At 41.8% G+C, this 12,558-nt stretch overlaps 1 protein-coding gene across 1 annotated transcript in view; it reads left to right on the top strand.

The window, feature by feature from the left end:
* Nucleotides 1-12,558, top strand: part of ccnd2a (cyclin D2, a) — a 280,715-nt gene that overhangs the window by 158,735 nt on the left and 109,422 nt on the right. The window contains exon 2 of the mRNA XM_024379920.2: nucleotides 11,199-11,249. Coding sequence (XP_024235688.1) covers nucleotides 11,220-11,249 — 30 coding nt within the window. The 5' untranslated portion in view covers nucleotides 11,199-11,219. The remainder of the gene's footprint in view (nucleotides 1-11,198; nucleotides 11,250-12,558) is intronic.

Here is a 12,558-nt window from a genome sequence, read left to right as displayed (position 1 = left end):
TCCTGTGTTGTCTCCTCGCACTAAGGAATTCCTCTGCTTTCATGGTGACTTGTCCCTGCAGAGGCCTGCGTTTCATGACATGACAGGGACCTGAAAAGCGATAGCACGTGCGGAAAAACGAGCAGAACTTTCACACACACACCGAGGGGAGAAACAGAGAGGAAGGGAGAGCGGGAGAGCTAGAGAGAGAGAGAGAGAACTTGTGCACTTACTTAGGCCTCCCAGATTGTTATGTGCATAGAGTGATACAAGCAAAACATCATAGTGCATGATACTGTATTATATTGTATGTGTTGGCTGAAGCTCAATGTTAAATTAAAATCTCCCTACCATATCTAAGCCAATATGACACCAATGTCGATGAAAATTTGCACTTGATTGGTGGTACACAACATACTCCTCGCCTCTCATCATGAGCCGTCTGGCCTTTTCCGGTGGTGTAAAGTACTTAGGTAAAAAATACTTTAAAATACTACTTAAGCAGTTTTTGGGGGTATCTGTACTATTAATCTTCTTGACAACTTTTACTTTTACTCCACTACGTCCCTAAAGAAATGTATTTACTTACATTTTCCCTGTCACCCAAAAGTACTTGTTACATTTTGAATACTTGGCACGACATGAAAATTGTCTAATTCACACTCTTATCAAGAGAACATCCCTGATCATCCCTACTGCCTCTGATCTGGCAGACTCACTAAACACAAATACTTCATTTGTAAATTATGTCTGAGTGTTATGTCTGTGCCCCTGGCTATCCGTAAATTTTAAAAATATATATAAAAAAATTGTGTCATCTGGCATAAGGCATTTTAAATTATGTATACTTTTACTTTCTATACTTAAGTACATTTAAACCAAATACTTTTAGACTTTTACTCAAGTAGTATTTTACTGGGTGACTTTCACTTTTACTTGAGTCATTTTCTTTTAAGGTATCTTTACTTTTACTCAAGTATGAAAATTGGATACTTTTTCCACCACTGCATCCCGGATATTTAATAGGCTAGTTAGCAATTTTGTTTTCAGAGTATTTTCTACGCTACCTAGCTCAAACTCTAGACGTTGGTTTAAAACGAGACTACAGACTCCATAAAGTGACCATTGGACTAAAAACATTTCAGATTGCAACTACAAATTTAGTCAACAGTTTCTATTAAATGTATAATTTATGGCTGTCACGTACACATTTATGACCATTAAGAACCAACGACACTGCTAACATAATTTTAGCCAAATCTCAGAGTTCTATCTAAAGGGGTCGAGCAACTTGGTTACTCGGCAACCAAACAGCTGCTACTGCCAGTCTATAGGAAATGGAGAACAAACCTAGGCTATTGCAGATTTAAGTGATAATGTCCGAGAAGCCGATGTTTGGTGGATTATATATAGGGCCAGCAAACCGTGCTAATATATCCTCCAAACATCGGCTTCGAGGGCATTATCACTTTTAAACAGTGGGTTACCAACATATTCATATAATGATTGACATATTTGAATTAAAAACTTTATTTTGATGCATTTATTCATACTATTTCATCCATCCACAAGATATAGTCCCAACACAAATCTAGGGTTCCTACCCAAGCCAGCTGGTCATTTGTTCTATTGGTTCGGTTGCCAGAGATGCGACCCAGTCATTTTAGTCTTTTTGTTCAGTATCTATGGACGAAACCCAGTCGTTCGTTCTAAATGTTCCATTGCCATACTGGCTGGCAACATTCTTATCCCTTGCTTGTTAGCTAGCCAACTACGGCTAACTTACAGTCATATCAAACAGTGCAAACATAATAACAATAGTAACTGCATTTGCATTTGTTAAAGCTGTACATCGAGGACTTTGTCCCAACAGTGACTGTACGTACATACCCCAACCAGAAGCCATGGTTTACAGGCAACATTTGCACTGAGCTAAAGGGTAGAGCTGCCGCTTTCAAGGAGCGGGACTCTAACCCAGAAGCTTATAAGAAATCCCGCTATGCCATCCAACAGGCAAAGCGTCAATACAGGAATAAAATCTAATCGTACTACATCAGCTCCAACACTCGTCGGATGTGGCAGGGCTTGCAAACTATTACAGACTACAAAGGGAAACACAGCCGAGAGCTGCCTAATGACACGAGCCTACCAGACGAGCTAAATAACTTCTATGCTTGCTTTGAGGCAAGTAACACTGAGAGCATCAGCTGCATGAGAGCATCAGCTGTTCCCGGACGACTGTGTGATCACACTCTCCACAGCCGATGTGCGTAAGACCTTTAAACAGGTCCATATTCACAAGGCCGCTGGGCCAGATGGATTACCAGGATGTGTACTGCGAGCATGCGCTGACCAACTGGCAAGCGTCTTCACTGACATTTTCAACCTCTCCCTGTCTGAGTCTGTAATACCAACATGTTTCAAGTAGACCACCATAGTCCCTGTGCCCAAGAACACTAAAGTAACCTGCCAAATGACTACCAACCTGTAACACTCACGTCTGTAGCCATGAAATGCTTTGAAAGGCTGGTCATGGCTCACATCAACCCCATTATCCCAGAAACCCTAGACCCACTCCAATTTGCATACCGCACCAACAGATCCACAGATGATGCAATCTCTATTGCACTCCACACTGCCCTTTCCCACCTGGACAAAAGGAACACCTATGTGAGAATGCTATTCATTGACTACAGCTCAGTATTCAAGTGCCCTCAAAGCTCATCACTAAGCTAAGGACCCTGGGACTATACACCTCCCTCTGCAACTGGATCCTGGACTTCCTGACGGGCCACCCCCAGATGGTAAGGGTAGGTAACAAAACATCCATCACGCTGATCATCAACATGGGGACCCCTCAAGTGTGCATGCTCAGTCCCATCCTGTACTGCCTGTTCACTCATGACTGCACGGCCAGGCACGACTCAAACACCATCATTAAGTTTGCTGATGACACAACAGTAGTAGGCCTGATCATGAACAACGATGAGACAGCCTATAGGGAGGAGGTCAGAGACCTGGCCATGTGGTGCAATGACAACAATCTCTCTCTCAACGTGATCAAGACTAAGGAGATGATTGTGGACTTCAGGAAAGGAGGACCGAGCACGCCCGCATTCTCATCGACGGGGCTGTAGTGGAGCCGGTTGAGAGCTTCAAGTTCCTTGGTGTCCACATCACCAACAAACTAACGTGGACCAAGCACACCAAGACAGTTGTGAAGAGGGCACGACAAAACCTATTTCCCCTCAGGAGACTGAAAAGATTTGGCATGGGTCCTCAGATCCTCAAAAGGTTTTACAGCTTCACCATGGAGAGCATCCTGACGGTTTGCATCAATGCCTAGTATGGCAACTGCTTGGCCTCCAAAGGGTAGTGCGTACCGCCCAGTACATCACCGGGGCTAAGCTTCCTGCCATCCAGAACCTCTATACCAGGCGGTGTCAGAGGAAGGCCCTAAAAATTGGCAAAGACTCCAGCCACCCTAGTCATAGACTGTTCTCTCTGCTACCGCAAGGCATTCTGGACCGTAGCACAAAGTCTAGGTCCAAGAGGATTCTAAACAGCTTCTACCCCCAAGCCATACCCAACAATAACGTCAAACTGTTTGTCTTGTCCCTACTCACGACACGTTCATTACTATGGTTCAGCTGGAGAACGAATTTGAATATTGAAACAATGTTGCAAATGCTGGAGAGACAGACAGCAGGGTTTATAGAAATCTCTGCAGTTGAAACAAATGTTGGTCTAAAAGAAATGTGAGATGTCTAGATGCTTTTTATATTGGAGATAAAGTTTATAAATTGTCTGACTGGGCTGATGAGACAGTGGACAGTGCACAGTCAAATGGAACAGAGTAAATAGGCATTTTAAAGTCATAGATTTAGCCAGTGGTAACTTGTGGAATAGACACCGGCTGGAATGTGGTTTTAACAAAGCTAGCTATGTGGTGGTATTCAACCTGAGGTTAATCAATAGATGCAAACATATATTTTGATTACCTAGGTTTTGTTCTTTTTTTAATTTCACCTTTATTTATTTAACCAGGTAGGTCAGTTGAGAACAAGTTCTCATTTACAACTGCGACCTGGCCAAGATAAAGCAAAGCAGTGTGACAAAACAACAACACAGAGTTACACATAAACAAACGTACAGTCAATAACGCATTAGAAAAATCTATATACAGTGTGTGCAAATGTAGAAGATTAGGGAGGTAAGGCAATAAATTGGCCATAGAAGTGAAATAATTACAATTTAGCATTAACACTGGAGTGATAGATGTGCAGATGATGATGTGCAACTAGAGATACTTGGGTGCAAAAGAGCAAAAAGATTAATAGGTAGTTGGGTGTGCTATTTACAGATTGGCTGTGTACAGTGATCGGTAAGCTGCTCTGACAGCTGATGCTTAAAGTTAGAGAGGGAGATTTAAGTCTCCAGCTTCAGTGATTTTTGCAATTCGTTCCAGTCATTAGCAGCAGAGAACTGCTAGGAAAGGCGGCCAATGGAGGTTTTGGCTTTGGGGATGACCAGTGAAATATACCTGCTGGAGCGTGTGCTAAGGGTGGGTGTTGCTATGGTGACCAGTGAGCTGAGATAAGGCGTGGCTGAGTAGAGTTTTGGAGGCTATTTTGCTGCAGGGGGTGCAGAGCTGTGTGCCGGGGTTGGGGTAGGTAGCTAGCTAGCTAGCTAAGGGTATCTAGCTCATGTCCAAATGCCAGTCCTACATTTTTGCACAAAACATAACAAGCTAGCTAGCAACATCAGTTCAAAACCCAACACCAAACTTTGGGCAAATTGTCAAGCTTGTACAAGCATGTACAATGCATGCAATGGGCTTTTGCAACACTAGCTAGCTAGCTACTCCATAGTCCAAGCTACAGTAAGAGTTATCCACATTGAACTGTCAGGAAGGACACAACTTAAACTGTAGCTGAGAAAACAAATTACTAGCTACGTTAGGGCTTACTCCATTTAATCGATTGTCCGGTCAATAGGCTGTTGGTTGATCAAGGTTTCTTTAGTCGGGCAGTTGCAATTGTTTTTTTTTTTCATGGTGCACAAGACACCTGTCTGATTCGCGCCTGTCTCAGTGGACTAATCCATTGCGGAGGCCACAGGGATGGCACAGTCCATCACTAAAACATTTGTTACTGAATATGGTTATATTATGTAAATAATGGTGCACTAATACATCTAATATTATTTTATACAAAATGGACCTTCTCCCGCATTGGATACGGACGCTGTCCCCAATTCTGAAACAACATTTTCAGTGCGCAGTAGAATTGTCTCCTTTCCCTATGTTGCTATGTGCATAATAGCAAAATTAACTAGCATATTGGGATTGAGAACAATGTGGCTGGAGGCAGCAGCAGCAGATACGAGGAAACAGCTCTTGTCTAAAACCCTATTCGGACGTGATTCGTTTTACCGGGGGTGGTCTGGTAATGTAGTTATGTGCACGTTATGTGGACAAGCACAAAACACCACATCTGTCGTTTTAGACCCGTCCGAATCTGCCGTGTTAGTAATTTGTACATGGCAGGAGAATTCCAGCCAGAATAACCTAATGTTTTTTGGCGAAATCCAAGGTCGACATCCTTGTGTTTTGAGAGAAATGTCTGAGTTTGACCGGTGTAGCTCCGGGTTTGAGCAAGAAAACAATAACTGATTCAATAAATTGAACGAAGTGCTGCACATTGCCTATATATGAAGGGCCTACATGTATCAACATTCACAGTGAATCTTATATATGAAGGGCCTACATGTATCAACATTCACAGTGAATCCTATATATGAAGGGCCTACATGTATCAACATTCACAGTGAATCCTATATATGAAGGGCCTACATGTATCAACATTCACAGTGAATCCTATATATGAAGGGCCTACATGTATCAACATTCACAGTGAATCCTATATATGAAGGGCCTACATGTATCAACATTCACAGTGAATCCTATATATGAAGGGCCTACATGTATCAACATTCACAGTGAATCCTATATATGAAGGGCCTACATGTATCAACATTCACAGTGAATCCTATATATGAAGGGCCTACATGTATCAACTTTCCCAGTGAATCCTATATATGAAGGGCCTACATGTATCAACATTCACAGTGAATCATATATATGAAGGGCCTACATGTATCAACATTCACAGTGAATCCTATATATGAAGGGCCTACATGTATCAACTTTCACAGTGAATGCTTTTGTTCATATGTTTTGTGCGTATGAATTGAATATTGTCAAATGCATCAGTAAAAAATATTGCGCCTATTTGTTGTAACCCTTGCTGTTAATAGATCGCAAAGCAGCATACAACTGACCTAAACAAAATGATAAACTAAACTATCCTAAGGATCATGTTCACACTTCCACAATTCAAATATTATGGTGGCACTATACCAAAGATGGTTTGGTATGGTTTAGAAACTTGGGAACCAAGCTCGAGTTATCAGTGTAGCCCTGTTATCGCCTGGACTTGTTGAAAAATCTTCCATCATATTGTAACTGTAAATTTATTAGAAAAAAGTAAAGAAACTAATCCCGTCCGAATTTGCCTCTGGAATAACATACATTCTGGGCTAATAATTACATAACCAACGTTCTCAAGTAGTACTAGTCCTGTGCAAATAGGGCTTATCCTAATTGTCTAAGAAAATTGAGGAGAGAGCAAGCCCCAAACAGGCAGAAAACTTATATTGTAATCTAATAGCAGATTTGGCATGGGTCCTGAGATCCTCAAAAGGTTCTACAGCTGCAACATCGAGAGCATTGGTTGCATCACTGCCTGGTACGGCAATTGCTCGGCCCTCCGACTGCAAGGCACTTCAAAGGGTAGTGCATACAGCACAGTACATCACTGGGGCAAAGCTGCCTGCCATCCAGGACCTCTAACACCAGAAGGTGTCCGAGGAAGGCCCTGAAAATTGTCAGAGACCCCAGCCACCCCAGTCATAGACTGTTCTCTCTACTACCGCATGGGATGCGGTACCGGAGTGCCAAGTCTAGGACAAAAAGGCTTCTCAACAGTTTTTACCCCCAAGCCATAAGACTCCTGAACAGGTAACCAAATGGTTACACAGACTATTTGCATTGTGTGCCCCACCCAACCCCTCTTTTACGCTGCTGCTACTCTCTGTTTATCTTATATGCATAGTCACTTTAACTATACATTCATGTACATACTACCTCAATTGGCCCTACCAACCAGTGCTCACGCACATTGGCTAACCGGGCTATCTGCATTGTGTCCCACCACCTGCCAACCCCTCTTTTTACACTACTGCTACTCTCTGTTCATCATATATGCATAGTCACTTTAACCATACCCACATGTACATACTACCTCAATAAGCCTGACTAACAGGTGTCTGTATTTTTTTACTTTTTTTTACTTTTTACTGTTGTTTTATTTCTTTACTTACCTACACACACACACACACACACACATACTTTTTTTCTCCCCACTATTGTCTATTCTTTAGAGCCTATAAGTAAGCATTTCACTGTAAGGTCTACACCTGTTGAATTCGGCGTACGTGACAAATAAACTTTGATTTGATTTAATAGCACCTGTTTGTCTCACACAATATGTCCGCAGCTCTCGCTCCTATACCCTCCTTTTTCTTGATCTCCTTCTTATTGTTATTATTACAATTATTTTTATGATCATTATGATAATAAGTAATGTCGTTATCATTAGTAGTCTTTGTATAACCACCATCGAGCTGTAGGCCTAAGAGTGCATCCTGTTTAGTCTTAATACCGTAATTTATTTAGGCCTATATTCCAATATATAGGCTACTACATCAGTCAATCAATCATTCATTCGTTCATGCCATCACACAGCATACGAGACACTCATGGATTGAAATTCAATCAAGTGTTTTTGACTAATAATTGTAAACATTTCGACCAATCCTCCTTCTGTTTTCTTGACATTTTAATCGAAATGCGTACTAATCAACAGTGCCAAACTAACAACTCTGCCATTTGACCGTCTTGACTGTATTTTACATCTCCGATCTGGATGCTGGACTAGCCTATCTGTTGGATATTTGTCAACAACTGCTGTGCACGGCTATTCCACTGGCACGGCACTAGGGGTGGGGGGAGGGGACTAATGACCCCCCCAATCCCGGATTATACAAATGTATTGGATGCATAACTCTGCAACGCTTCAGGCTAGAAACAAGCTGTAAAAGGCACAATAAAGATGTGGCTCCAGTGTACATGGGGATATCTTTGTTTAGTATCTATGGCTGACACAGGAGGCTGCTGAGGGGAGAACGGTTCATAATAAAGGTAAGAATGGAGCAAATGGAATGGCATCAAACACCTGGAAACCATGTTTGATGTATTTGATACAATTCCACTTATTCTGCTCCAGTCATTAACACAAGCCCATTCTCCCCAATAAAGGTGCCACCAACCTCCTGTCATGGCTGAGTTATACAACCTTCAAATAGTCAATGCCCGGAAATTGCAGGTGAACTCCTCAAACTGGTCCAACGCCGCATCTCCCTCTCTCCATACGGTGTTGGCCCACTCCAGGGCTTTCCCAGTGAGACACGAGACGAGGGTGGAAACCCTCTCACGGTCCGATGGAGCTGGGTGGACCGTGGCCAGATAGAGGTTTAATTGAAGGAGGAACCCCTGGCAGTTGGCAGCACTCCCGTCGTACTCCTGTGGCAAGGAGAGATGGATCCCACTGGGTTCAGGCGGGAAAGGGGCGCTCAGGGGAGACCCTGGTTGTGCTGGTGGAGGCGCTGGAAGAACTCCCTGTCATCTCCCAGCAGTCCATTGTCTGGACAATGCGGTCCATGGCGGCACCAAGATGATAAAGTATTACTGCATGCTCCTGGACGCGCTCTTCCACCTCTATGGCCAGGGTACCTTCTCCTGCTGACTCCATAGAAGGGTCGTGATTCTGTAATGGGTGCGTGTTGGTGGCAGGGAAGTCAGGCGCAGGAGAACGAACTTCGTATAAACGGAGTCGTTTAATAAAAGTTAACAAAACTCCAAAAACCAAAATATGTAAAATAATCAAAGTGGGTACAAAACCCGTCGCGCACCAGCACATAACTTGCACAAACATACAATCACCGACAAGGACATGAGGGGAAACAGAGGGTTAAATACACAACATGTAATTGATGGGATTGGAACCAGGTGTGATGGGAGACAAGACAAAACCAATGGAAAATGAAAAATGGATCAGTGACGGCTAGAAGATCGGTGACGTCGACCGCCGAACACCGCTCAAACAAGGAGAGGGGCCGACTTGGGCGGAAGTCATGACAAGAATACAATACTTCATCTTCATGCGGTACAAATCACATTATTATGGGAGCACCTGAAGGTTTGAATTCTAAGCAACCTGCAAACGATATTGTTTGAAGTACAATAGACCAACATAGCTACTGTAGTAGGTCAGAACTGTGTGCTGCAAAACCTTAGTAGAGCATGGGTGAATAGGCATTGTGGTGCTCATGTGTATTTCCTTTCTTTTTCGGCTTCAAACCAATGCCTACTTCTCACATAATACATCATTTTTGTTTTTAATATCTATGGGCATGATGAATGTCTTGAAACCTGTATGATTTAATTTAACAACTTAGGCTTGTATTGCCATAATGCAGAATAAATAATGGTTCAGATAATATGCGTACTCCATTGATTTTAATAATGATTTTTTTTCTATTTGTTATTTGCAAATTTGCCTATCAAGAGAATCCTTACAGTCACGGCTTAACAGAAATGGGGAAGACAGACAGGTGCATGATAAACAATGGGCTGCTTTGCCAAGTGCTCAGATTTCAAAGACATTTCTAAATAATAGAAGAAGTTTTAAAAAGAGATTTGGGACAATAGAGGGACTTAAATCCTAGATGTCCCCTTCAACATTTATCTTATCCCATTTCCTGACTTCTGAAGTTGTGGGATCTACTTGTGACAGTTGCACATTGAAGTGCTTTGTATTCACACTACTTTTACTTTGTTTGAAAATAAATGTGTGTTTTGACAACTTCACATCTCACTGACTTTCATGATACAGCGCCCCTCCCTCCCTCCCTCGCTTCCCTTCTTCCCTCCTTCCGTAAGAAATCCTCTCCCACTTGCATTCCTTCCAGGTGAATTGAACCTTGTCTTACTGTTAAATGAAGCTGCTCCTCCTCCTCCTTCCCTCCTCCCCCTCGTCCTGCGATGGATTGGGGGCATTAACTTTAGGAAGTAACGTTAGCTCTCAGACTTGTTTTGGTTGGAGGGCCTGAGGCATCGCTGGCCCAGATAAACTGATCTCTCTGGGGAAGTCTTGATAGAAGACTTAACTCTAACTGACACATGCTTTTGTGGAATAATCACCCCTCTCATCCTTATAATTGTGAGTGATAACAGCTCAAGGAACCTCTGAATTGTATCCTTTGCTTCTTTATTACCTGTTACGTCATGAGATTTACTATGATTTCAACTGAAGGTATGGAGTGATGGCTTGTTGTTCTGAATCAGGATCATATTCATATAGGGCACTAATGTAAAATGAAAATAAGCATTTCTTATAAGTTCAGGTAGTTTCAGTCCATTTTGTTGCTTACATTTTTACATTTTTTGTCATTTAGCAGACCTTACCCACAGCGACTTACAGGAGCAATTAGGTTTATATGCCTTGCTCAAGGGCACATCAGCTCGGTGATTTGAACCAGCGACCTTTCCATTACTGGCCCAACGTAACCGGTAGACTATCTGCCACCTTGTTATTACCCCCCCATTCTTGCATAAGTTGATGGCTCATTTAAAAACGGTAAACCAGATGGGTTAGATTTGAGCTTTCAGCCATATCACAGTAACACATGATCAAATTATTATTCTTCAGATCGAGATTGTGTGATTTTGTGAACACATGAAGCAATGGGCTCCCAGTCACCCACAGAGGGAATTTACAAGTCTGTAGGATAAGTGACTGTTCAATTGAAGTTGCATTTGTTTTTATCTCATATCAGAATTGTCAGGAAACTACTGTCAGGGGAATTCCAGTTAGAAAGGTACATTTTATTGAAAAGGAATTGTACTTTCCATGCAATCATCATCATCATCATCTTGAGAACAGTAAACTAAGTTTGAGTAGTACTTTCTTTGAGTTGATAAGATGACTATCAATCACTCAGTTTATTTAATTGTGTCTTTGTTTTTGTTGTTCTAGGAGCATCTGAGCTTTTCAGGAATGGTCTTGGCTGGGCATGGCTCATCTCAGGTAAGACTTTAGCTACCGTGGCTTACTTTGTACATGTGAGCTGCTGTTTTCACATGGGAAGGCTACTGAATTCCCCTCTTTGTTTTCAATGAAGAAATTTTACCACAGCAAGAGCTTGAGCTTTTTAAAACAGATTGCTGTAGATTTGCATGTGTTGTACTGTAAGGAAGGAATAGAAGACATTCCCTGTCCCTGCAGATTCCCTCTGGTGATTTGATTAGCATTTGAGAAATAGAATATCCTGAAACAATAGACTGTTCTATTATACAAGATGTGTAAATGATATAGGAAAGTGGCAATTCCACGTAAACAGAACGGAATTGCACCTACTTTTCAACGTCCATCTAACGGTTTCAGTCATTGCTCAGTGGGTGAGGATAATGGTTACAGTAAATGGAAAGAGAGGGGGCTCATGGATAACAGCCCAGAGAGTTGGCATTAATTGGAGAGAGAGAGGGAGGGGTTGTCCAGAATTTCACACTCTTGCTTTGACCACCAGATGACAGAAAGAGAAAAAAAACTTATCAGCTGAACATTAAAGTATGCCAGTGGAAGGCAGGACAGTAGCAAGTGACCCAGCAGTGATTTGTGACTACTACTACTAGCCAACTCAATTGCAGAAATTTCGTAACAGATTTTTCAGAAGTCTGTTACTGATTTGGTATCAGAATTTTAAGTTTTAGTCACTTAATAATGAATTAACAAAATGTATATCAGTAAGAACAGTATAACTCAGTTATAGGTTAAACTTAGAACTACCCATCCCGGATCCGCGAGAATTGTCATCCACTACACTAATTAGCATAGCGCAAGGTCAAAAAATATTACTAGAAAATATTCATATTCATGAAATCGTGAAACACAGCTTAGCCTTTTGTTAATCACCCTGTCATCTCAGATTTTGAAATTATGCTTTACAGCCAAAGCAAGACAAGCGTTTGTGTAAGTTTATCGATAGCCTAGCATAGCATTATGTCCAGCTAGCAGCAGGAAGCTTGGTCACGAAAATCAGAAAAGCAATCAAATTAAATCGTTTACCTTTGATGAGCTTCGGATGTTTTCACTCACGAGACTCCCAGTTAGACAGCAAATGTTCCTTTTGTTCCATAAAGATTATTTTTATAGCCGAAATGCCGCCGTTTCTTGTCCACGGTTTGTTGAGAAATCCACCGGAAATTGCGGTCACGACAACGCAGAAAAAAACTCCAAATTAGATCCATAATATCGACAGAAACATGGCAAACGTTTTTTATAATCAATCCTCAAGGTGTTTTTCAAATATCTATTCGATAATATATCAACCGGGACA

Source organism: Oncorhynchus tshawytscha, linkage group LG19 (genome assembly GCF_018296145.1).
Source record: "Oncorhynchus tshawytscha isolate Ot180627B linkage group LG19, Otsh_v2.0, whole genome shotgun sequence".
Classification (NCBI taxonomy): domain Eukaryota; kingdom Metazoa; phylum Chordata; class Actinopteri; order Salmoniformes; family Salmonidae; genus Oncorhynchus; species Oncorhynchus tshawytscha.
The sequence above is the reverse complement of the archived record's forward strand: the minus strand, read 5'-3'. Positions and strand labels throughout refer to the sequence as shown.